The 25655-nt window shown below is 36.5% G+C and overlaps 1 protein-coding gene across 9 annotated transcripts in view; it reads left to right on the forward strand.

The window, feature by feature from the left end:
- Nucleotides 1-20016, forward strand: part of CDC27 (cell division cycle 27) — a 72791-nt gene extending 52775 nt beyond the window's left edge. For 4 of the 9 annotated variants that reach the window (XM_059147694.1, XM_059147695.1, XM_059147697.1 and 1 more), the window contains exons 16-19: nucleotides 8251-8379; nucleotides 14130-14204; nucleotides 15010-15166; nucleotides 17238-20016. In XM_059147694.1, coding sequence (XP_059003677.1) covers nucleotides 8251-8379; nucleotides 14130-14204; nucleotides 15010-15166; nucleotides 17238-17320 — 444 coding nt within the window. In that variant the 3' untranslated portion in view covers nucleotides 17321-20016. Of the gene's footprint in view, nucleotides 1-8250; nucleotides 8380-14129; nucleotides 14205-15009; nucleotides 15191-17237 lie in introns of all 9 variants that reach the window. The other 5 variants (XM_059147699.1, XM_059147701.1, XM_059147703.1 and 2 more) reach the window with 3 other exon arrangements.
- The last annotated feature ends 5639 nt before the right edge of the window (nucleotides 20017-25655 follow it).

The raw sequence follows: 25655 nt of genomic DNA on the forward strand, positions 1-25655 counted from the left end.
CAAATGGCAAGACTTTTTTTGGTGGCTGAGTATAGTATATTCCATTGATCTGTCTATGGACATCTGGGCTCTTTCCATACTTCAGCTTGTGGACATTGCTGGTATAAACACTGGGGTGCAGGTGCCCCTTCAGGCCACTGCATTTTTATCCTTAGGATACTACTGCAGTTGCTGGGTCATAGGGTAACTCTATTTTCAACTTTTTGAGGCACCTCCATACTGCCTTCCAGAGTGGCGGCACCAACTTGCATTCCCATCAGCAGTGTAAGGGGTTTCCCCTTTCTCCACATCCTTGCCAACAACATCTGTTGTTTCCTGACTTGATTAATTTTAGCCATTCTAACCAGTGTGAGGTGGTATCTCATTGTGGTTTTGATTTGTATTTCCCCAATGCCAAGTGATGTTGAGCATTTTTTCATGTGTCTGTTGGCCGTTTGAATGTCTTCTTTGCCAAAATGTCTATTCATGTCTTCTGCCCATTTCTTAATTGGATTATTTGTTCTTTGGGTATTGAGTTTGATAAGTTCTTTATATATTTTGGATACTAGCCCTTTATCTGATATGTCATTTGCACATATCTTCTCCCATTCTGTCTGTTGTCTTTTGGTTTTGTTGACTGTTTCCTTTGCTGTGCCAAAGCTTTTTATCTTGATGAACTCCCAGTAGTTGATTTTTGCCTTTGTTTCCCTTGACTTTTGAGATGTGTCTACCAAGAAGTTACTGGGGCCAAGGTCTAAGAGGTTGCCGCCTATGTTCTCCTCTAGGATTTTGATGGATTCCTGTCCTCACATGTAGGTCTTTCATCCATTTTGAGCCTATTTTTATATGATATAAGGAAATGGTCCAGTTTCATTGTTCTCCATGTAGCTGTCTAGTTTTCCCAACACCATTTGTTGAAGAGAATATCTTATTTCCATTGGATATTATTTCTTGCTTTGTCAAAGATCAGTTAACCATAGAGTTGGGGGTCCATTTCTGGGTTCTCTATTCTGTTCCATTGATCTATGTGTCTGTTTTTGTGCCAGTACCATACCGTCTTGATGTTTACACCTTTGTAGCAGAGCTTGATGTCCAGAATTGCGATGCTACCAGCTTTGGTTTTCTTTTCAATATTCCTTTAGCTATTTGAGGTCTTTTTCGGTTCCATACAAATTTTAGCATTCTTTGTTCTAGCTCCGTGAAAAAAGTTGGTGGCATTTTGATAGGGATTGCACTAAATGTAAAGATTGCTCTAACAATATTTGTTCTTCTAATCCATAAGCATGGAACATTTTTCCATTTCTTTGTGTCTTCCTCAATTTCTTTCATGAGTGTTCTGTAGTTTTCTGAGTACAGATCCTATGCCTCCTTGGTTAGGTTTATTCCTATGTATCTTATGGTTCGGGGTGCAGTTTTAAATGGGATTAACTCCTTAATTTCTCTTTCTTCTGCCTCATTGTTAGTATATAGAAATGCAGCTGATTTCTCTGCATTGGTTTTATATCCTGCCACTGTGCTGAATCCCCGAATGAGTTCTAACGATTTGGGGGTGGATGGAGTCTTTTGTGTTTTCCACATGTCATCTTCGAAGAGTGAGAGTTTGACTTCTTCTTTGCTGATTTGGATGCCTTTTATTTCTTTTTGATTTCTTATTATTTCTGTTTACTTTGATACCTTTTATTTCTTTTATTTCTTCTGATTTCTGAGAGTAGGACTTTTAGTACTATGTTGAACAACAGTGGTGAGAGTGGACATCCCTGTCATGTTCTTGACCTTAGGGGGAAAGCTCTCAATTTTTCCCCATTGATGGGCTTTTCATAGATGGCTTTTATGATATTTTGAGGTATGTTTTCTCTATCCCTACACTGTGAAGAGTTTTAATCAAGAAAGGATGCTGTACTTTGTCAGATGGCCTTTCTGATTCTATTGGGAGGATTATATGGTTCTTGTCCTTTCTTTTATTTATGTAGTATAATCATATTGATTGATTTGTGGATGTTGAACCACCCTTGCAGCCCAGGAATAAATCCCACGTGGTCATGGTAAATAATCCTTTTAATGTACTGTTGGAAACCTTTCACTAGTATCTAGGTGAGAATTTTTTCGTCCATGTTCATCAGAGATATTGGTCTGTAATTCTTTAGTGGAGTCTTTGACTTGGGGATAGAGGTAATGCTGGTCTTACAGGAAGAGTTTGGAAGTTTTCCTTCCATTCTTTTTTTTTTTTCTTTCTTTTTTTTTTTTAATTGAAGTATATTTGACACACAGTGTGACACTATTACATTAGTTTCAGGTGTACAACTCAGTGATTCAGTAGCTCCGTACATTATTCGGTCCATTTCTTTTTTTCAAACAGCTGCAGAATAAGCATTAAATCTTTAAATGTTTGGTAGAATTCCCCTGGGAAGCTGTCAGGCCCTGGACTCTTGTTTGTTGGGAGATTTTTCATTATTACTTCAATTTCCTTGCTCGTTACGGGTCTGTTCAGGTTTTCTATTTTTGCCTGTTTCAGCTTTGACAGTTTATACATCTCTAGGAATACATCTACTTCTTCCAGGTTGCCTAATTTGTTGGCATATAGTTGCTCATATTATATTCTTATAATTGTACTGTATTTTTTTTTGGTGTTCGTTATGATCTCTCCTCTTTCATTCATGATTTTATTTATTTGGGTCCTTTCTCTTTTTTGATAAGTCTGGCCAGGGGGTTATCAATTTCATTAATTCTTTTGAAGAACCATTTTCTAGTTTATTGATCTGTTCTACTGTTCTTTGTTTTCTATTTCATTGATTTCTGCTCTAATCTTTATTATTTCTGTTCTCCTACTGGGTTTTGACTTTATTTGCTGTTCTTTCTCCACCTCTTTTAGGTGTAAGGTTAGGTTGCGTATGTGAGAACTTTCTTGTTTTTTGAGAAAGCCTTGTATTGCTATATACTTACCTCTTAGGACTGCCTTGACTGCATTGCAAAAGTTTTGGACAGTTGTGTTTTCATTTCCATTTGTTTCCATGAATATTTTTAATTCTTCTTTAATTTCCTGGTTGACACATTCATTCCTTAGTAGAATGCTCTCTAACCTCCAAATATTTGAGTTCCTTCCAAATTTCCACTTGTGGTTGAGTTCAACTTTCAGAGCATTGTGATCTGAAAATATGAAGGGAATGATCCCAGTCTTTTAGTTCTGGTTGAGACCTGATTTGTGACCCAGTATGTGATCTGTTCTGGAGAATGTTCCATGTGTATTCAAGAAGACTGTATTCTTTTAGTTTAGGATGGAATGTTCTGAATATATCCGTGAAGTCCATCTGGTCCAGTGTGTCATTCAAAGGTCTTGTTTCCTTACTGATCTTCTGCTTAGATAATCTGTCTGTTGCAGTGAGTAGGGTGTTAAAGTCTTCTACTATTATTGTATTGTTATCAGTGTGTTTCTTTAATTTTTTCATTTATTGGTTTATGTAATTGGTTCCTCCCATGTTAGGGGCATAAATATTTACAATTGTTAGATCTTCTTTTGGATTGACCCTTTAATTATGATATAGTGTCCTTCCTCATCTCTTACTAGAGTCTTTGGTTTAAAATCTAATTTGTCTGATATGAGGATTACTACCCCAGCTTTCTTTTGATGTCCATTAGCATGATAAATGATTTTCTGCCCCCTCACTTTCAATCTAGAAGTATCTGTAGGTCTTAAATGAGTCTCTTGCAGATAGTGTATGGATAGGTCTTGCTTTTTTATCCAATCTGATACCCTGTGTCTTTTGATTGGGTTATGTAGCCTATTTACATTTTGAGTAACTATTGAAAGATATGAAGTTAGTGCTATTGTTATTACCTGTAAAGTCACTGTTTCTGTAGATTGTCTCTATTCCTTTCTGGCCTATGTTACTTTAGATCCCTTTTGATATTTCTTGTAGGGCTGGTTTGGTGGTCACAAATTCTTTTAGCTTCTGTTTGTCTTGGAAGCATTTTATCACTCCTTCTATTTTGAAAGACATCCTAGCTGGATAAAGTATTCTTGGCTGCATATTTCCTCATTTAGCACCCTGAATATATCATGGCAGTCCTTTCTGACCTGCCAGGTCTCTGTGGATAAGTCTGCTGCCAGGCTCATGTTTCTACCTGTGTAGGTTATGGACCTCTTTTCCTGAGCTCCTTTCAGGATTTTCTCTTTTGTCTTAGATTTGCAAGGTTCACTATTACATGTTGAGGTGTTGATCTATTTTTATTGATTTTGAGGGGGTTCTCTGTGCCTCCTGGACGTGAATGGCTGCTTCCTTCCCCAGATTAGGGAAGTTCTCAGCTATAATTTGCTTCAGTATACCGTCTGCCCTCCCTCTCTCTTTCTTTGTCTGGGATCCCAGTTATTCTAATACTGTTTTGCTTTATGGTATCACTTATCTGTTGATTTTCCCCTCATGATCCAGTGGTTGTTTATCTCTTTTACTCAGCTTCTTTATTATCCATTAATTCTCTCTTCTGCATCCTTTATCCTAGCAGTTAGAGCCTCCGTTTTTTATTGCATCTCATTAATAGCCTTTAAAGTTTAGCTTTGTAATTGTTATTCTGAGCTCTAGTTCTAGCATCTTTCTTATATCCATACTGGTTAGGTCCTTGGCAGTCAGTACTGCCTCTTGTTCTTTCTTGAGGTGAGTTTTTCTGTCTTTCATTCTTGCAGAAAGTGGTTGCTCTTCTATTTGTAGAATTGTAGCAGTTCTTTTCTTAGATCTTCAGTTGAGTTGTGTTTAAAATGATTTGATAGCTATCCAGCTAATTTCCTGGGGCCAGACAAAACTAAGATCTCCTACTCCTCTGTTGTCTTGGATATTCTCCCAAAACTAATTAAAATTCTAAAAGGTGATGTGAATCACCATTTTGCTTTTTAAAGAAACTGGGTTTTTTCCATGTAAAATAAAGGTTATCAATTCAAATCTTGGTACATTTTATAAAAACAAAACGTAATGTTGTAATAAAGCAGCAGTAGCTTTGTTAGGCAACATACTATTTTTTTTTTACTCTGTGCAATAAAATACTTTGTTCATACTAGACTTATTCAACATGACTAACAGTCACTATGGACATTTCATGAATCTTCATGAGTCTCCCATAGACTTTACTGTTGAGGTGGGGAGACATTTACAGTCATAATGTGCCATGAAAACTTGAAAACATTATTTCTAGTAGGCGATAATGTTCATATTATTTGAATTGCTTTTAAGTTCTAAACAACTGAGTTACAAGAACTGAAAATGGAAAGCATTCTAAAAGCCCGTGAACACTGTTGTTCACACCCTTCTTCAGAACACACTAAACTTTAAACTTGTTTGACACATTTCTTTTACACAGCAAACAACAGCAAGCAATAAAAACCTGACAAGTAATGCTGCTGTGTAAACATTGCAACTATTTCTGAAAAAAGCACAGGATATATACTCAAACCTGCCCAGTTCCATAATCTGTATCACAAAGATCACGTAATCACACACATAGCTATATACATATGTACGCAAGAATGTAGTAGAATGACAGTAAAGTCTAGTCACAGTAATTTACAGGCTCGGTATATATTTTACACTTGAAGGAAAATTTCAGTATTTTAGAATCATTTAATAGGTGTTATATATACTACACTTTATGAAATCTGAAAGATAATGAAATAAAATTTTTCCAATAATTTGGTAATATAACAGACACTGTTTCCCCAAATACTTGTGCTGTCTGTCAATATGATCTGTTTGATCTTAGAACCATTAATCATAAAGACTGAGTGGAATAACTAGAAGAATGATGAGGGCAAAGATGATTACCAATTTGATTAACTCAACACAGATTTTGCATAAATTAACAGATCAGGAGTTGCAACTCAGTCATTAAAAAAACTCCATTACTGGTTATTTTGGTGCTGTAGGTAGAGTAGCACATGGTAAAAAATATGAAGTATCGTCTCATCAGTTAACACTTAATGAAAAGGTGCAGTATCTGGTAGAATGGAAAGGAGCAACTGCATCCTGATTGTTGGACTAAATATTATGTTCACTGCACTCTCATTTTCTTTTGTTCTCTCTCTCTTTTTTTTTTAAGATTTTATTTATTTGAGAGAGAGAGCACACGCACACAGGAGTAGTAGAGAGGGACAGAGGGAGGGGGAGGTACTCCCCACTGGGCAGGGAGCCTAAGAACGTGGGGCTTGATCCCAGGACCCTGAGGTCATGATCTGAGCTAAAGGCACATGCTTAACTTACCAAGCCACCCAGGCACTGATGCCCTTTTTTTTTTTTTTTTTAAATAAATTTTATTTTTTTGAAAGCAAGAGAGAGTGCACTCTCATTTTCTGTATACACAGTTCAAAGCTTTAAAGGAGTTTGGCTCTTACTTTTTTTTTTAAGAAAGGAAAAGTTAAAAAAAAAAAGTCAAAAGGAGATGATAACTAGCCCTAATATGTACGTGTCAATATTATGAATATTGTCGTAAAAATCTGTTTTTTAAAAATCAGAACAGAAACTTAATTGTTTGATAATAAGTTGTACCTCAATCAGAGAAGAAGTATGTTTGCTTTTTGAAATCTCATTTATTAGTTTCTCTGTAAACACGGTACCAGTAGTTCTTGTTCTTGCCTCTTACCCATGTCTTCCCTCCCTCCTTCCCCTCCCCTTCACTTCTCTCAGCGAGCTTGTGGGACTGGGCATACAATGTGAGGAAATTATGTGAGTTGGGAATTTCACTGTTCATTTTGGGAGAAGAATTACAGTTCTTTATAACATTTTCTAATTGTCATGGTAACTTTTTTCATAGTTAGATACTATGCAAAATATATCAACAAAGAATTTTTCTCATCACTTAAACAAATCAAACTTAAGTACCATTTGATACCCTTTAGTGAAGTTGGACATCTTTAAAGTAGGCTTTCTTTTAAAGTTATTGTGGAATAGACAATTTAAAAATTTTGTGTGGTTTGTTTGAAGATGTTTTCAAGTAATAGAATATGCTTTTCTCTGTTAGAGAACTAATGTTTAGGATTTCAATTTGGTGGGCAGAATATTTGGCCACATGTAGCAATAACCTTCTACAAAGATCATAGTGTATGGGCGCTTGGGTGGCTCAGTGGTTAAGCCGCTACCTTCGGCTCAGGTCATGATCTCAGGGTCCTGGGATCGAGTCCCGCATCGGGCTCCCTGCTCAGCAGGGAGCCTGCTTCCTCCTCTCTCTCTCTCTCTGCCTGCCTCTCTGCCTACTTGTGATTTCTCTCTGTCAAATAAATAAATAAAATCTTTAAAAAAAAAATTCTTCTGTTTTACAAATCTGAAAATCATTGATCTGGAATACGGTGAAGTAAATATTTTAAATAGCATTTAAAAATCCCACACAGTATTTACCCTAAAGATACAAACGTAGTGATCCAAAGGGGCACGTGCACCCGAATGTTTATAGCAGCAATGTCCACAATAGCCAAACTATGGAAAGAACCTAGATGTCCATCAACAGATGAATGGATCAAGAAGATGTGGTATATATACACAATGGAATATTATGCAGCCATCAAAAGAAATGAAATCTTGCCATTTGTGACAACAAGAATTATTTTTAAAATAAATTCCTAAAATAAGTAGAGATGTAATTGTTCTGAGTGAAGCAGTGCTGGTGGTAAGGGTTTAGAGCCAAATCCTCTAGTGTTTATTTGAACATAGTTTTGAAAAGCCTAATATTTAATAAACATATTGAAATGTAAGTATTCTCTAACTAAATAGTAAGATTTTCCTGTGAGGGGAAAATCAAGGTTTTTCTTGTCTTTTAGACTTAAAGGTACTAAATATCTGCCATAAAGATAAAATAATCACTGTGGATTATTGCTTGGGATACATAATGGTGGATTGGGTGCCAGAGGACCGAGGTTCTGATCCCGGAGCAAGTTATTTAACGTGATGTCCATATTCTCACCTGGAAAGTTAAGCAGTTGAATTAGAATTAGAAGAGATTTTAGAGATAATCTGTTAATAGTCTGGTAATCAACTATTAAGTCCTCTTAACTCTTAGAAAACCCTCTCACACCATACAACTTTAGTAGATTTAGTATTTTTTTTCTTAAGTAATCTGTATGTCCAAGTGTTACTCAAACTCATGACCCCGAGATCAAGAGTTGTACGCTCTACCAATTGATCCAGCCAGATGTCTCAGTAGTCTTATTATCTTCATGTTGATTTGAGTCACAGTATATGGTTCTTCCCTTTCTTCATAAATGTCAAAAGGAAACATTAATATGATCTTTATTTCTCATAGGTTCAGCATGCACTGAAAAAATCCGAGAAGGCTTTGGATACCCTAAACAAAGCCATTGTCATTGATCCCAAGAACCCTCTATGCAAATTTCACAGAGCCTCAGTTTTATTTGCAAATGAAAAATATAAGGTAAGATACGTATCTCAATGGTTTTCTGCATTTTATTGCTTAAGTTTTGCCCCTTCTTTTAATAGACCAAAAGTTATTTATACTTTTCATCTCTAATAGTTTATTTTTGCCATTTTCAGAATCTTCATTTTCTTTTGTGATTTTCTTTATGAAATACTGATAGGTAGGATGGATTGTATGGATATTTAGGAATATGTGTTATCCCTCGTAAGAATTCCATATATAGAAAGACAGTTTTTCCATCAGGGAGTTATCTTAAAGGGAAGACCTAAACCATTCTCTTAGGACCCAAATATCTGAGCAGGTGGCAAATGAATGAGTGTGCATTATTCAGCGGATGTTTACTGAGTACCTGTTACATGTCAGTGACTAGGAGTATAGTGGCAAGCAAAGCAATCACATTTCTTGCGTTTGAAGAACTCACCAGATGGTACCCTTTTAGAGGGGCAACAGACATTAATCAAATAATGACAAAAATAATGCATGTTGAGTACATAAAGGAAAAGTAATAGTGAGTTATGAAAGCTTATGATAGAGATACTTGGTCTAGCATGATGTGTTTATCTCTTTACTTCTCACACTGTTTTCCAAATTGTGAAGCTCTAGCATGGGAAAAAAAAAAGAAGATAAGGAAAATTGAGAAAGGAAAAAGAGACACAAAGTGACATGGGGTTTTTGTCATCATTTACTAAATCATAAACCGTGAATCCAAAGTTTTGATTTAAAGTTCAGGTTAGTTGTTTAATAAATTTAGGCTCTTCCTAAAAAGAGTAAAAACTTACCGAACAAAAAACAAACAAACAAAAAACTCCCCAAATTTAAATGCACAGAAAATGTTGGGCCAAATAATCCATTTCAGTAGACTCCTTAGAAATCAGTTCTTCCAGGACACATTGACATTTGCTGAAATAGAAAAATACAAAACCAATGATAAACTCTTAATATTTTCAGACTAACAAAGATACATAAAATCAACCATCTAATTTATTCTTTATGAAATACTGATAGGTAGGATGGATTGTCATTTATTCAGTGATTCCCCTATCTCACTGTTTTTCTTCATTAAGAAGTAGGTGTCTAGTCCTACTGTTTTTGTTCTTCTGTAAAAGCTACTTTTAAATCTAAGAAACACTTTTCAACTTTTAACTTGCTCTTCGAGGTACTATAATTGTAATTCACCATTTATTTTCATGTTTCTGCTTCATTGTACCTCTTTACATTTGTGGTCAGTTTCTTCAATTGAAGGATTTTAATCAATTTATTACTCTCAGAGCCATTTTAATGCCATCACCTCTACCCACGTATGCCATATAAATCAGCCCTGTGCTTGGTTCAAGAAGCCCAAATTCTGATCTGACCCATTGTTGAAGTTATAATGGTCACAGTCATTTTTGACTACCAGCTTAGGGTTTGACTAAATGATAAGGCCTACCTTGATGCACGGGTATACCCAATCTAACGCTACTAAAATAAAAAGGAGTATGGGGAAAAGTTACGGATTACTTGTGAAGTGTCTTGGCTTGAAAAATGGAAAGCAAATGGTGGCAACCTCTCTGTGGCAAAAGCCTTGAGCTGCATTGATATCAGGTAAGTCTTAAGTCTGTCAGGCAGAAATGAGAACTCTGATACTATGTTAGATACTGTTTCTCAGTGAGTCTTTGTAATTAGATTATCAGGGTGGCAGGTATGATAGAGGCATGAAATGTTTATAGCAATTACAACACGCAGTTATAGAAACCCTATCCATTCTGAGCTGTGTGGTGAGCAGTGAAGGACTGGGGTTTGTTGTCCCGATTAATACTTCTTTAAAACAGTGGTTCTCAGTATGGCCTGTGAACTTCTGGGGGTCCCCAAAAGTCCTTTTAAGGAGTCTACAAGGTCAAAACTATTTCCAGAGTAATATTTAGATGTTATTTGCCTTTTTCACTCTTGTTCTCTCACCAATGGACAGTGGAATTTTCCAAAAGCACATGGCGAACAGATTGAATGCAGAAGCAGATAAGCGAGTCCAGCCGTTTTAACTAGAGTTTTGAAAAAATGTTAAGCAGTGCCACTATTCTTACTGACTTACTGTTCTGAAAAGTTATTTTTCATTAAAAAATATTATCTATGTTAACATGTAATGCTTTGGTGTTGTTACTTTTAAATTAATGGATAAATGTTTTTAAAACTTTTCACATTTTAATTTCTGATAATAGTAAGTATTGATAGCTATAATACACATTAACAAAAACTCTTTGGGTTCCTCAATAAGCTTTAAGAGTATAAAGAAGTCTAGAGACCCAACCAGTGTGAAAATTGCTTTTTTGCAATATTAAAATCAGTCTCAGGCTTCTTCATTGTGGTACAGGCTTCATCAGTCCCTGTCAGTAATGTTTGATAGGTCTTAACAGTGATTGTAAGTAAATGATATCTGTGACCACAGATCTTTTATCTTGATTTTTTATTCCATGTATATTTTACAATACTTTGTAGTATGGAAGGACTAGAAAACAGTCTACCTTGTAGAATTATCATGTGTAATAAGTCTTCCATTCCTAGACAAGCAGGTGTGATTCTAAGACCCATTCAGCCCAGCAGTATTTTGAGTTTTTCTGTTAGGTTGCCAGCAGTTAGGAAGACAATGAAGTGTTAAGGATGCTCCAGAGCCCCTTACAGACTTGTGTAAAAAGCAGCACTTTAAAATAAATACGCTAAGAAAGTGCACATGCACGTGTGTGTGTGTGCCTTTACTCTTCTTTTTTTTTTTTTTTTTTTTTTTTAAAGATTTTATTTATTTATTTATTTATTTGACACAGAGAGAGAGATCACAAGTAGGCAGACCAGCAGGCAGGGGCCGGGGGCGGGGAAGCAGGCTCCCTGCTGAGCAGAGAGCCTGATGCAGGGCTCCATCCCAGGACCCTGAGATCATGATCTGAGCCAAAGGCAGAGGCGTAACCTACTGAGCAACCCAGGTGTCCCATATTTTTTATTCCTTTTTATTAGAGAAAACTTCAGACATCACTATATTGTGATAATGAGTCCATGGAACCTACCACCCAGCTACTTACATACTACTTCACACAAAAATTTTTTTTTAATCTTTTATTTTAGATAAAAGTAAAAAATAAAAAATTTATGTAATATTTTTTACATAAAAAATTTACAAAAGCCAAGAAATTACATTTGGCCTTACGGTAAGAGAGGGTCAGGTAAGGATGTATTAAGCTCTCTTAGAACTGTGAAATAAGATTGGTTCCTTATCTTTTATACCCTTCTTGGAGAGAGAATACTAAAGTCTTATACCAATCAATGAATAAATCCCCTAATTTACCCAAATGCCCATATAATCCTCTGCTACCTTTACTAGCCCACTGTCTTTGATCACTACTTTATTCCTTATATCTCTTTGGGGGCTTTTTATGAAAGTAACAGGCTTATTACCCAAAAATTCAAATAATATGAAGATATAAAAAAATACAAAGTTGAATGTGCCTCATAAGGGGACCTTTCAGGGAGGAGCATTGGTAACTCAGAACATACTTCTTTAGATCTTTTTCCTTATTTATGTATTTTTAATTGTACCTAACAAATTGGACTTACCCTCTGGTGGTAGGCAGGGTAATGATCACTTAAGGATGTCCATGCTCTAATCCTGAGCACCTGTGAATGTGTTACCTTGCACAGCAGAAGAAACTTTACAGATGAGATTAAAGATACAGACCTGAGTTGGGGAGAGTATCCTGCCTTATTGAGGCAGTCCTAGTCTAATCACATGAATCTTAAAAGTGGAGTATCTTTCCCAGCTGTAATCAGAACCAGAATGAGAAAGACTCAACCAGACTTTGTTACCTTTGAAGTTGGAGGAAGGAGGCTACAAGCCAAAAACTGTGGGTAGCCTCTAGATGCCAAGAAAGGCAGGGAAACAGATACCCTCCAGAAAGGAAGGCACCTTGATTTTAGCCCAGTGAGACTCATATTAGACTTCTAATGCACAGACTGCAAGATTAAAAAAAATGTGTCTTATTTTAAGCTGTCATAACTGTGGTCATTTTTCACATACTGTTCTATAATTTGCTTTTTTCACTTTAACACTCCTGTGGAGAGATATTTGATACTTACCTTTTTTTTTAATCCTAAATTATATTGGATTTTGTTTTTACTACAAAGAGGCATAGAGAAGAAAAGTATATAACCTCTGTGGACATTAAAGAGAAATAAAATCTATTTATGTTAGAAATTTCAAAAAATAAAGCAAGCTACCAAGGAAAAAATAGAAGGTCTCTTCTCCCCTTTTACCTCAATCACTCCCTCCCCAAGAGTCAGCCATATATATGGGCCATATATGTATTGATTTCTGCCAGAAAAAAGAAAAATATATATATATGCTCACATAAATATAAAACATGGGAATACCCACATAACTGTTTGTATATGTGTGATATATATTTTGTTACGAAAGAAATAGTATTTTTGCATGTACTCTTTTGCATCTCGCTTTTGGTTTTTTGTTTTTTTAATTCTTTTAACATACGGTTGAGCACCTACAGATATAGTGTCCCATAGAGGATGGACCACAATTTATTTATCTAGGCTATGATTAGACACACCTTGTTGTGATTTGCAGCAGCATGTTGGATTGAATATTCTTACAAAGGTGATTTAGTGAACTTTTTTGAATATACCCCTGAGATAAATGCCTAGCAGTGAGATTGCTGAATCAGTGGTGCAGTTTTTAACTTAATAGATAGTGCTAAACTGTCCTCACAAACAGGTTGCATCAGTTTATAATTCCACCTTCAGTGGTGAGAATGCCTGATTCCTCTTTCTCATGGTAACTTTATGCAACATCAAGTTATTTTTATTTTTGTCCATTTGCTAGGTGAAAAATGGACAATATCTCATTTGGGGAACCAGTTTCATTTTTGATCGTCATGTCTTTTAAATGCAAATCTATTTCTTTATCTTTTCTCTCAATTTCCCCAGCCCTTCAACAATGGTCAAAAGATTTCTAGACAGTTTTGACTTAATTCAGAGGGTTAAATTTTAGACTCTTCATCATTAGTTAAAATGACAGGTTGGTATTCAAAGCTTAGTTGTTTGCATAGGGGAAAAGGTTTATTAACAGAACTTCAAAATTGTTTTATTCTGCAACTTAGTTTTCAAAATGCTTTTACACAGTGTAATGGAGTATTGTTATTTTAAATAAAATGGTGATGGTGATGCAACATGGTGGCTTAAGTGGGTAGGAGAAGAATAAATGAAACAAGATGGGATTGGGAGGGAGACAAATCATAAGTGACTCTTAATTTCACAAAACAAACTGAGGGTTGCTGGGGGGAGGGGGTTTGAGAGAAGGGGGTGGGATTATGGACATTGGGGAGGGTATGTGCTTTGGTGAGTGCTGTGAAGTGTGTAAACCTGGTGATTCACAGACCTGTACCCCTGGGGATAAAAATATATGTTTATAAAAAATAAAAAATTTAAAAAATAAATAAAGAAAGAAAGAAAATGGTGACAAAAGCAAGCATTGTCACCTGATGTATGTGCTCTCAGTGTACTCTGGTGAATTCCTGCCATTTCTTAGTTCCTGTTCTCATAGTATTTTCATCCGTTTTATTTTCACAACAAGAACTAATGCAATAAGGAAGTGCATTGATTAAGATCTAGTATAAGCTTTAGGTAAGATGACTTGGGAAATCAAATAAAGACACTTGCTTAATTAGAACTTTGTAAAATTTTGCTACTCTGTTTTTCTTTGCTTTTTTCAGTCTGCTTTACAAGAACTTGAAGAATTGAAACAAATTGTTCCCAAAGAATCCCTCGTTTACTTCTTAATAGGAAAGGTAAAGATTGGGGCCATGGTCCTAAATTGTGACTTTGATAACAAGTATTAACTTCTGAAGAAGAAATACAATACATATTGTGCAACATCTGTTGAGCAAATTCAGCTAGAGCTCTGAACTAAATGCTCTGGGAATAAAGAATGAATTAAGTTAAAACATTTAAGACGATGATATCCTGATTAGGAGTAAGAACACACACTCCATAATCCTAAACATACTGTGGTTTTGGGCATGTATTAACACTTAACAGCCAATGGCAGTCCTGAGTTCATAACGGAGATTGTGTCTTAGAAAGCTCTTAGCCTCCAATGATCAACAAAATACATAGGCATCCCCTAAAAGAAGAAAATTAATGGTTCTGTGTTGTCTTAGCGAGAAGAACTGGCTTCCAAGATTTCTAAGACAGACTAGTCAAGACTTTATAGACTTGGCCACTAGATGCCAACTGGTTAAGGTAACTGGGAACAGTGGACAGGTGTTTAGAGTTGATATAACAGCTCTTAAAATCAGTGTAAATAAATGCTGATCAAGCAGCTTATAGTCCATTTCTTTTAGTTGTCATTGATCCAGTCAAAGTATGATTTATTGGAAGCTCACTGTCAGAGGCAAGGAATTCTGAAAATATCTGAATATATTAGAAGGAACTAGGTTAGTCTTGAGTTTTTCTATAGGATGAAAATGGCCTACTTATCAGAATGGGTTTGTAGCATGTAAATCAGAAGCCTATTTAAATTACTAATGTATAGGATTTTATAATTGAAACTCACAACTTAATGAAAAATGTAGTGCTACTGTTTATTTTTAGGTTTACAAGAAGTTAGGTCAAACGCACCTCGCCCTGATGAATTTCTCTTGGGCTATGGATTTAGATCCTAAAGGAGCCAATAACCAGATTAAAGAGGCAATTGATAAGCGCTACCTTCCAGATGATGAGGAGCCAATAACCCAAGAAGAACAGATCAGTGAGTATCATCCATAAGAACCAGGTTTGTATGTGTATCAAACCAGAGAGCTAATAAAACATCACCTCAGAGTTAGGCAAAGGGGGACAGATTTTTATTTATGACATAAAGTAAACATGGAAGTTTTCTTGAGTATTAAATATTCAGAGAGCTACCTTTGCATAAGGATTTGTAGTCTGCTTTTTATTTTTTTTAACCGTAGTATATTTTTTTATACTAAATGGAATTTTAGAGAAATTAAATAGGGCAATATGTTAACAAGTACATGTGGTATCAGGTAACTAATCATTTTGGATCTAATTTGCTGTGTGACTTTGATAAATCCATTGCAAGTTTTTCCTAGGACCTCAGTTGAGGTTTAAATACGTAACTAATGCCTGCCTTATGCTTCATAGGAATGCGGGGTGGGGTGGGAATGGTAGAGGTGAGAGTATGTTGAAGACATTGTAAGTGCTAAGTGAATGAAAAATAAATCTATGCACATTAGAAAGTATTGACAGATCTGCAGTATGACTATTCAAATTCTCCGAAACTCTAGCAAATTCAAAATCTAAAAATATGGCTAATGTATATAAATTGAAGGGTGAAGAAGAGGAGTGAACAAAGAAGTAGTTTAAAGCAGTAGTAAATACTCTATCCCTAAATTGAGTGCATATCTTTTTTTTAAGATTTTTCTTTAAATTTTTTTATTTGAGAGAGCGTGCAAGTGGGGGAAGGGTAGAAGGAGAGAATCTTCAAGCAGACTCCCTGCTGAGCGTGGAGCCCTGCATGGGGCTCTGTCCCAGGAACCATGAGATCATGACCTGAGCTGAAACCAAGAGTCAGATGCTCAACTGACTGAGGCACTCGTCACTTGAGTGTATATCTTAAAATAACTAGTGAGAACTGAGTCCGTTTTTTTTTTTTTTTTTTAAAGATTTTATTTATTGGGCGCCTGGGTGGCTCAGTGGGTTAAGCCGCTGCCTTCGGCTCAGGTCATGATCTCAGGGTCCTGGGATCGAGTCCCGCATCGGGCTCTCTGCTCAGCAGGGAGCCTGCTTCCTCCTCTCTCTCTCTCTGCCTGCCTCTCTGCCTACTTGTGATCTCTCTCTGTCAAATACATAAATAAAATCTTTAAAAAAAAAAAAAGATTTTATTTATGTATTTGACAGATCACAAGCAGGCAGAGAGGCAGGCAAAGTGGGGAGGGGGAAGCAGGCTCCCTGCTGAGCACAGAGCCCGATGCAGGGCTCGATCCCAGGACCCTGAGATCATGACCCGAGCCGAAGACAGAGGCCTAACCCACTGAGCCACCCAGGCACTCCCTGAGTCCTTTTTTAAGATTTTTTTTTTTTCTTTTTAGACTGGGGGGTGAAGGGTGGGGGAGTCGGGGGAAGGGGTAGAGGGAGAGAGAGAATCTTAAGCAAGTCTACACCTAGCATGGAGCTGGATGCAGGGCTTGATCTCACAACCCTGACTGAGATCACGACCTGAACTGAAACCAAGAGTGGGTCACTCAATTGACTGCCATCTAAGACGCCCCTAATAGTATTTTTAATAACAAGAGAATTGAAAAACTTCTGATGAGATGAACTAAGATGCCTTTGTTCCAGAAAACTTGGCAGAAGGCTTTAACTAAAATCATAATTCCTGTAATCCCAATAACCCTTTTTAAACTGAGCGTGTATTTTATATTTCTGTGGACTAGCAGGGACTGTTCCCAAAGTAGAGTCAAGAGTTGGAGAAAATGTCAGTCTTTTTTCAGTGTCTTAAATACGTAATTCCTAGCTAGGGTAGGAATAATTCCTACCCTAATTCTAATTCCTAGCTAGGGTAGGAATAAGGAATTCATTAGGGAGAGGCAGCTTTAATATTTAAAACTCTTAAAGGTTAAATGCAATGAACTGATCTCAGACATGCTGTAAAATAAGGAACCTGAGTTGCATTTTATTGAAGGATATCAGGATTTTTAAGGGCCTTAATTTAAGATCTCCTCTCTCTGCATGGAATAGTTTTCCTTACTTGTTTTCATGAACCAAGAAGAAAGATTTGTCAGATACCTTACTGTAGACTTTTATTTTTATTTTTAAAGTGGGAACAGATGAATCCCAGGAGAGCAGCATGACAGATGCAGACGACACACAACTTCATGCAGCTGAAAGTGATGAATTTTAACTTCTGGAAATCAGACTTTTGCAACTGGATGTGTGACTAGTGCTGACATGTTTCTTGTCCCTCCATATACTGAGTCTTCACTCTTGAGCCGGCAGTGTCATCATCCATCACTTATACCATGAGTGTGCCACTTTCATTGGACCCTGACTGTACACAGAATGAAAGGCAGTGCAATATTTAGCTGCTAACAAGACTGGCTCTTTCACCAGTATGAATGGCAATTTAGGGGGTAGGATGGGGAACTTTATGTGTTTTGGTTTTGTTTTTGTTTTTGTTTTTCTTTTAATCTCCCTTTGTTGGAAAGCTATCATGGAAGGAAGAGTTATGTTTTATCTTGAAGGAACCATTAGATACGGAAAATAGTGATGAACCAGAATTTCTTGGTCGTTTTTCCAAAAATTTGTTTTTATTTGGTTCTGTTCCTGATTAACAGAGTGACTGACCTTCATTTCTAGGTTCTTCAAGAATGGTGTTAGCAAGTGCCAGATGGAACAATAAAAAGACATTGCCTATAACAGAGTAACTTGATTGCCAAGGAATGTAAATTACCTTAAACTTGCAGTGTCTCCCATAAGCAAATGTAATGGGCACATTGGGACTCATGTGTAGGAATCAAATATCCCTCCATACAGTGTACACTTATTCTTGGCAAGAATGCTTTAATGTCTAACCAAGAATTTTAATTTATTCATCTTGCTTCAAAGTGTTGATCATTGTCTTGGTATTGCAAACTTTAAAGTTGTCCCTTTACCATATTGCCTCTTCTCTTTGAGCTCTGTGGGATCACCTTTAACATTCAGAGATGGTAGAGTGTTTGCCCACTGAAAAGCCAAAACAAGGCCCTTAATAGCCATTTAAGTTCACCATAAGAATCAAAATGAGAACACTAAAGTGGAGAGACTTTAAGAGATCATGATAGTGAAAGCCTTAATACAATCAAAATTGTACCATAACCTTGACTCTATATTTGTTCAAGAAAATATCCCTTTGACTTTTCTAAGTGTGTAAGCAGGGTGCAAGAATGTGTAGTTACCTTTGGTTGAGGTCATTTCCATTCTTTCCGGCTCTCTGCTTCAAATTATTTTCAGTAGCGTGAGTCACCAAAACGTTTACCGAGAGTGATTGGGTTTAGGCTATTAGAAAATTTTAGCTGCAAAAGAAAAACCCCATTCTTATGAAGGAGGTGAGTTCTCTCCTGAGTTTCTCATAAATTGGTGTCTTCGGGGAATGGCCACAATTTTAAAGATCTAATTATGCATAATAAAATGGGAATTATTGGAAATTCACAGTAACAGATTTAAAGTCTTAAATTGTGTATCTCCTTTATTGTAATGTATTGAAATTTTTAGAGAAACTTTAGTTGTTAACTTTTTTTTAAGTGCCAATGTCAGAATATAACAAATTATAGTTTCTTATGAATGACAGGCCTACGGTTATTATTTTGGATTATTTGATGAAGGACAAATTTATCTACTGGTTACCTGTACTTGTTAGTCAAGTTGTAAAAATAAGGTGGATTACAGAAGATGTGAACAAAATTTTAACCTGTAGCTTCAGTAACTTCCTATCATTTACTGTTAATCTGTTCATTTGAATGTGGATTAAATATCGCCATAAATTAATTCAAGTCAGAGTCTTAGATTAGGTATTGGATGCCAGAGAGATATTTAACAAAATTTCCTACCTAAATCCATGTAATATGTGCTGCTTAAAGAAATAATTTATAAGAAAAAGGAAAGGTTGGGAGTAAATGAATATCATTAAAAATTCCCAAAGGCTAGCACTTGGATTCTAACAAATATTCCATTTTATTCATTAGTTCTGTAATATTTAATTTTATATACCTTTATTTTTTTAATTGGCGAATCATAAGCCAGCTGTATAACATTATCAAATACAAAATTTCATAGAAACCTTCAACCTGAGCTCTATTACAAAGCCTGGAGAAAGCTGAGCTAGAACATAATTTGCTAATGTATAATTATCTTTTTGTACAAAGTAGGAATTTATGTCCTGTGCCAGAGGCGAGAACCTTTCTGGTACTAATTTTGAGACCAAGGATAAAAGGATAGTTGTGGAAGGCACACCATGGCAATGGCTGGCTATGGGATGCTCAGCCCAAGCTTAGCCTGATTTCATTTTCCTCATACCTACTTTCAAAACGTTTAGGTATTTGAAACCGTATTCCCACCTAGTAACTGTTTCTGGCTTGCTTGCTTGCCTTTTTTTTTTTTTTTTTTTGCCTGGAATGAGGATCAAATAAACAGAAAAGGACATACATTTTGATCAAGCAAAATGTTTGCTTGAAATTTCAGTAGTTACTTTGAAGGAAATTTAAAATACTACGAATAACATCTTTTTTAGTCTCTAAGCTTTTCATACACATACATATATGTGTACACACACACACACACACTTGTTTGGAAGTTATGTTCTGGCATTGGATATTTTTCCCCCTTGGAAATGGTTCTTAACTCTGGGATTTTAGAAGGTTAGAAATATTTTTTCAAGTGAACAATGGTACTCAAAATAATGAAAGGTGGTCCCAACTTTTTCTGTATTTCATTATTTTAAAATTTTTGGTTTTTTCCAAGAACTGCAAGTTACATTTGAACCATGCTGCTGTTGTACCTTAAACAAAAACTCAGTGATAACCAGTATTTAGTCTATTAAAAATGCTCTTTTTGAAGAAAAAAGTTTGGAAGTCTCTGATTAGCCAGAATATAGTATGGGTCTTCACTGAGAAATATGGTGACCCATTTTCTTTGTGAAAATCCAGAAAAATGCAAGTGTGGGTGTGATGTGTGTGTTCTATTTGCATTGAAACAATGTAATTTTGTGTCTTTTTTTTTTTTTTTTTTTTGCTTTTTGCTTTTCCTGACTTATTTCAGAAATTGTACAGTCCTTGGGGGCGGGGAGAAAGCCTTTTCTGTTAATATATTTGCAATTCATTAAAGGATACGGAAAATCCCAATAAATTACTTTTGAAAGCAATTTATAATCAAGTTGTTGAAGCTACATAACAGCTGTGCTATCTGTATTTTTATAGTAAGGCACAGCAAAATAGTGAAAAATTAACAGTTTTATATGCCACAAAAGTCTAAGGCAGTGTTTCTCTAATTTTTTTTTTAAACTTAGACCCTCTCCTAATACATACATACACTTTAAAAAAAAAAAAAACTCACATCCTTTTTTAGTATTATTTGGAATTTCCAGATAAATATTGTGACAAAAATGTGTTAATTTTTAGAATATATTTTTCTTTAAACTACAGAAGCCTCTTGCCAGCAGCTGCTACTTTGCAAGTCACCTGCTTATTCTTTAATCATATGATTTCTGAAATGTATTTAAAGGTGACACAAAGCTTTTTTGTTCCAATTAGAATCTTTTAAAAATCAAGAAAGAACATTTTTTTTCTTTAGATTTTATTTACTTATTTCTCAGAGAGAGCACGCAAGCAGGAGGAGCAGTAGGCAGAGAGAGAAGCAGGCTCCCTCCTGAGCAAGGAGCCCGACTCTGGACTGGATCCCAGGACTCTGGGATCACGACCAGAGCCAAAGGCAGATGCTTAATCAACTGAGCCACCCAGACATCCCTAGAAAGGATATCCTGAGAGAAGTAGAATGTAGAAACTAAATTTTACCCTGGTCTAGTTATCTTGGATAAAGTATAGAGAGCTGAATGGTTTTGTTCAGACTTGAAGAAGGGGTAGAAATCGAGACGACACATGAAGTGGGAGGAGTTGGCAGATCATTGCAAACGACAGGCTTTATAATCTTCCCTAGGACCGGCCATTTACTGTCAGCTGGACAGGGATAACTAGTAGAAGTGTAAACAGGAAGCAATCTTTGGCTTGTTTATCTGCTAATTAATGGTTCAGTGTAAGTTTTCTTTTTCTTTATAAGTGCAAACTTGGCTAATGAGCTGCATTTAATGAAATCTTACCATATGTACTGTGTTACTTAATCTACCCATAGAATTTTCAGTTCTTCAACCCTATAAACTAGGTGATATTCCATTTCACAGAAAAGGAAAAGGCTTCGGGTATTAGGTAATATAGCTGGACACTTGGGCATTAGGGTATTTCAAAGAGGACTTCCTCTGGCAATTTGAAATCATGTCTCATGTTGACTATTCGGTGTCCTCTCCGTTTTTAAGTTATCTGTTATAGCGAAACATAAAAGTTTGGGTTTTACAGAGGAAATTTTAGTATCAACTGTAGGTTCAGATCTAGCATATGCATAGTCCTTTGATGGTGATTTGATCTATATCCTGCCTCTCTGTTTTTCTCCTCACACTAAAATTGAAAGTGTGTTATCCCTCCTTAAATGACTAGAATTTGCTTTAAGTTAGAAAACAAAGTTAAGTTTTTCACTACCAATTTCTTCTCCTATCACAACCATTCTTTTTATATTCAATACCATCAAAATAGAAATTTCAATTTGACGCTAAAACCTACATTTAAGGAATAAATTCAAGTCTTTAAAAATGCATAATGCGGGGCGCCTGGGTGGCTTAGTGGGTTAAAGCCTCTGCCTTCAGCTCAGGTCATGTTCCCGGGGTCCTGGGATTGAGTTCCGCATTGGGCTCCCTACTCAGCAGGGAGCCTGCTTTCTCCTCTCTCTCTGCCTGCCTCTCTGCCTACTTGTGATCTCTGTCTGTCAAATAAATAAATAAAATCTTTTTTTAAAAAAAATCATAATGCTTCACAGGAGTTTGAATAAGAAAAGGATTAACAGTAGAAGCTAAAAACAATGAAGTAGAATTAAGGTTTTTAGTCGTATATTTTTAAAAAGCACTAAACAGATCTCTAGGAAATAGAGATTTTGCCCCTCAGTAGCTCTGTGACCTTAAATAGTTTAAGCCTTTTTCTGATCAATACAAAGAAGATGAGATCTACCCTTCTTCACTCACAGAAGACTGAGGATCAAATGTGATAAATCACCATGAAAGTGCTTTGGTTGCACTGTGGTAATAATAATAAAATGGTAATAATAGGGTTGAGATGATGTCATGGAAAAATGATTAGGTTGATCCCAAGACATGATCCTGTGAGACAAGTTCACTGTCAAACAATAAACTCTTGAGTCTAGAACAAGGATTGTCTATGGCCTGCAGGCCAAATGGCTCATGGCCTGTTTCCTTTTATTGAACAGCCATACCTATTTGTTTACATGTCCGTGGCTGCTTTCTCGCTTCAAGGACTATGTGGCCTATAAAGCATCAACAGTTACTATATGTATTTGTGTGTGTATTTTTTTTAAGATTTTTTTATTTAACAGAGATCACAAGTAGGCAGAGAGGCAGTCAGGGGGTGGGGAAGCAGGATCCCCCTGAGCAGAGAGCCGGACGTGGGGCTTGATCCCAGGATGCTGAGATCATGACCCGAGCCGAAGGCAGAGGCCCAACCCACTGAGCCATCTAGGCACCCCTGTGGGTATATTTTTAAATATATATACATGTAGTATAGATTATACTGTATATATGATCTGACATTTTATATTTTGTAACTCCTGATCTAGAACTTAACAGCTGTAGAGGTGTAACCATCTGCAAATCACATGTTCTCTGTGGTGCTAGATTCTTAGTCTTTTGTGAGTTAAATCACTGGGCCAGGTGCTACATAAAAAATTCATCAATTCTTAGTTTTTTAATAATAACATTGGGTAAAGGGATTTCCTTGTATATAATGGCACTCCTTAAACTTACTGCCAGTCTGTAGCATTTATACCAATGCTACATCTGTGCTCATAATCATTTGACTATCTTGAATAACACTAGCATTTACTTACTTTTTATTTCACATTTATGGATCACTTTGATATGAGAATATCTTACTTCATCTTCACAGTCTTAAAAGGTAAGGCATGTATGATCTGACACAAGAGGAAACCAAGGCTTCAAGAAACCAGAAATTTGCAAAAAGTGGAAACTCCCAGGAACAACTTGGCAGACTTTTGCTCACACATTACTGGCCAGGACTTCGTCATAGAATTCATCCCCAGCTTCAGGGGATGCTGGTAAATTTAGAATCTGGTAAAACAGAATGGGTTTGCTATGACTGGTTTAGATAAATCATGACTTATCTCCTGATGTCGTACACAAAGAAACAGATTTTGTGAGCAAAGAAGGGGGAATGGCTGTTGGTTAGACAGCCAAGAGCCCCTGCCACACTGCGGTAAAGAAATTCCTGCTTTGTGGCCATTGATCTTGTATTCAACTTAGTGAACTTTCTTACCTAAGAGTTTGTAGGGTTATAGGTTTGTAAGGTTATACTATCTTCAAATGATACTTATCCCTTTTTAATGCTGTTATAACATACCTCATTTCTTTTTTTCCTTTTTTAACTGCTATGGCCAGGACCACCAATATTACATTGAGCAGTAGCAGCCTTACAGTAGCAAGCACTCACTGTCTTGCCCACAGTCTTAAAGAAAATGCTTAAACTTTCTCAAACTTTCAACTTGATAAAGTCTCAAGCCACTATTACGCGGCGTGTCCCCCTTGCTAATCTTGACGCCAACCCTCTCGACTCCCACTTCAACTACCATTTATAACCACTGATACTCAATGAAGATACATGTATATTGCTGGTTTTCAGTGGCTTTCGTCATGACTAGGTCCTGAAATGTATCCTTCTACTAAGCATGTTGAGACTCCCGGGGCTGAAAAGCAATGGCAGTAGCCTGATTACAGATCTGCCCCTCACTTTGCCAAAACAACTCTCAAATCGACCAGAACAAATAAAGACTACACAGGGCTCATGCCTTCACTACTAGAAGCCTGTAACTTCAAATCCCCTCCAAGTAGTGGTGGGGGGCAGGGGGCAGACAGAGCAGGGGATCCAGTAAGGATCCTGCTACCACCATAAGCCTGTAGGTGTAGAGAGTGAGGAAAGGAGCTGAATCACTCCATGAGACAGCAGAAGGGAGGCGTGCATTTAGAAGAAGCATTAACAATCTACAGGGGGTAAAAAATGGAATAATAAATACAAAATACCGAACACAGTTTGGCACTCAGTAGGTCACAGTCATTGCTTTAGGGAAAGGTTTGAAAATGGATAGAGCCGGGGTAGCAGCCTCAGAAGCCGTGTTCCTGGGGGAGAATGGGTAATAAAGAGGTAATGAAAGAGAAGGCAGAAATGTATGACTGACAGAAAAGAGAAAGCGCGTCAACCAAGAGGGTGGAATTGAAAGATAAGGGTTCTAAAGCTAACAATTCTGTCCATGAAATTCCTTGGACTAGAGTACAGCCATTCACATTCTAGGAGAAGTCAGAAAATGCCAAACAACCACAAAGCTAAAGAAAAGACATATCCTTTCAAAAGCATCTGAGAGGGGGAAAAAAAGCATCTGAGAAAGTGAAAAGCCACCCAATATCAGGAAAAAAGAAACATGAACAAAAAATGCTGGATTTGAATACTCTAAAAACCTTTTGCATGACAAAAAAAAATACAAATGACAAACTAGGAAGAAATATTTGCCCATATGTCACAAATAAAAAACTAATACTCCTAATGTATAAAAAGGTTTAGTTTTGAGAGAGGACATGAATAGACCCAAAAAGATTTTTTTTAAATGGCTCTTAACCATGTAAAGTTGTTCACTTTCACTCAATAAGAGAAATGCAAATTAAAACTACATTGAGAAGCACCTGGCTGGCTCAGTTGGTAGAGCACGGGCTGGATCTCAGGGTCATGAGTTCGAGCTCCACGGTGGGCATAGAGTTTACTTAAAAAAATAAAGATGCCTAGAGATGTCAAGTCACTGTGCTGTACACCTAAAACATGTACTCTTGTGTCAACTATACTCAAAAAGTTAAAAACTACATTGAGATACAATTTTTCACCCAATAAATGGGCAAAAATTCAGAACTTGAATATAAATTCAGTTGGCAAAGCTGTGGGAAAACAAGTCATCTCCTACATTGGTGGCATAATGACACAACCCTCATGAAGAGGAAATCGGCAGTATAGAACACAACTTCATATGCTTCTACTTTCAACCCAGTGATCCCACTTCTAGGAATTTACCCTGAAGATGTACCTCAAAAGAACGAAAATACATATGTATAGTTTTATTTATTTTTTAAAGGGATTCTGCAAGTTGCTTTTTACTTAGTTAAAGTTTTTTAAAAGATTTTATTTATTTGACAGAAATCACAAGTAGGCAGAAAGGCAGGCAGAAAGAGAGGGGGAAGCAGGCTTCCCGCTGAGCAGAGAGCCCAATGTGGGGCTTGATCCCAGGACCCTGGGATCATGACCTGAGCCAAAGGCAGAGGCTTTAACCCACTGAGCAACCCAGGTGCCCCTATAATTTTAAGAGGGTTATTTGTC

Source organism: Mustela lutreola, chromosome 15 (genome assembly GCF_030435805.1).
Source record: "Mustela lutreola isolate mMusLut2 chromosome 15, mMusLut2.pri, whole genome shotgun sequence".
NCBI classification, from domain to species: Eukaryota; Metazoa; Chordata; class Mammalia; order Carnivora; family Mustelidae; genus Mustela; species Mustela lutreola.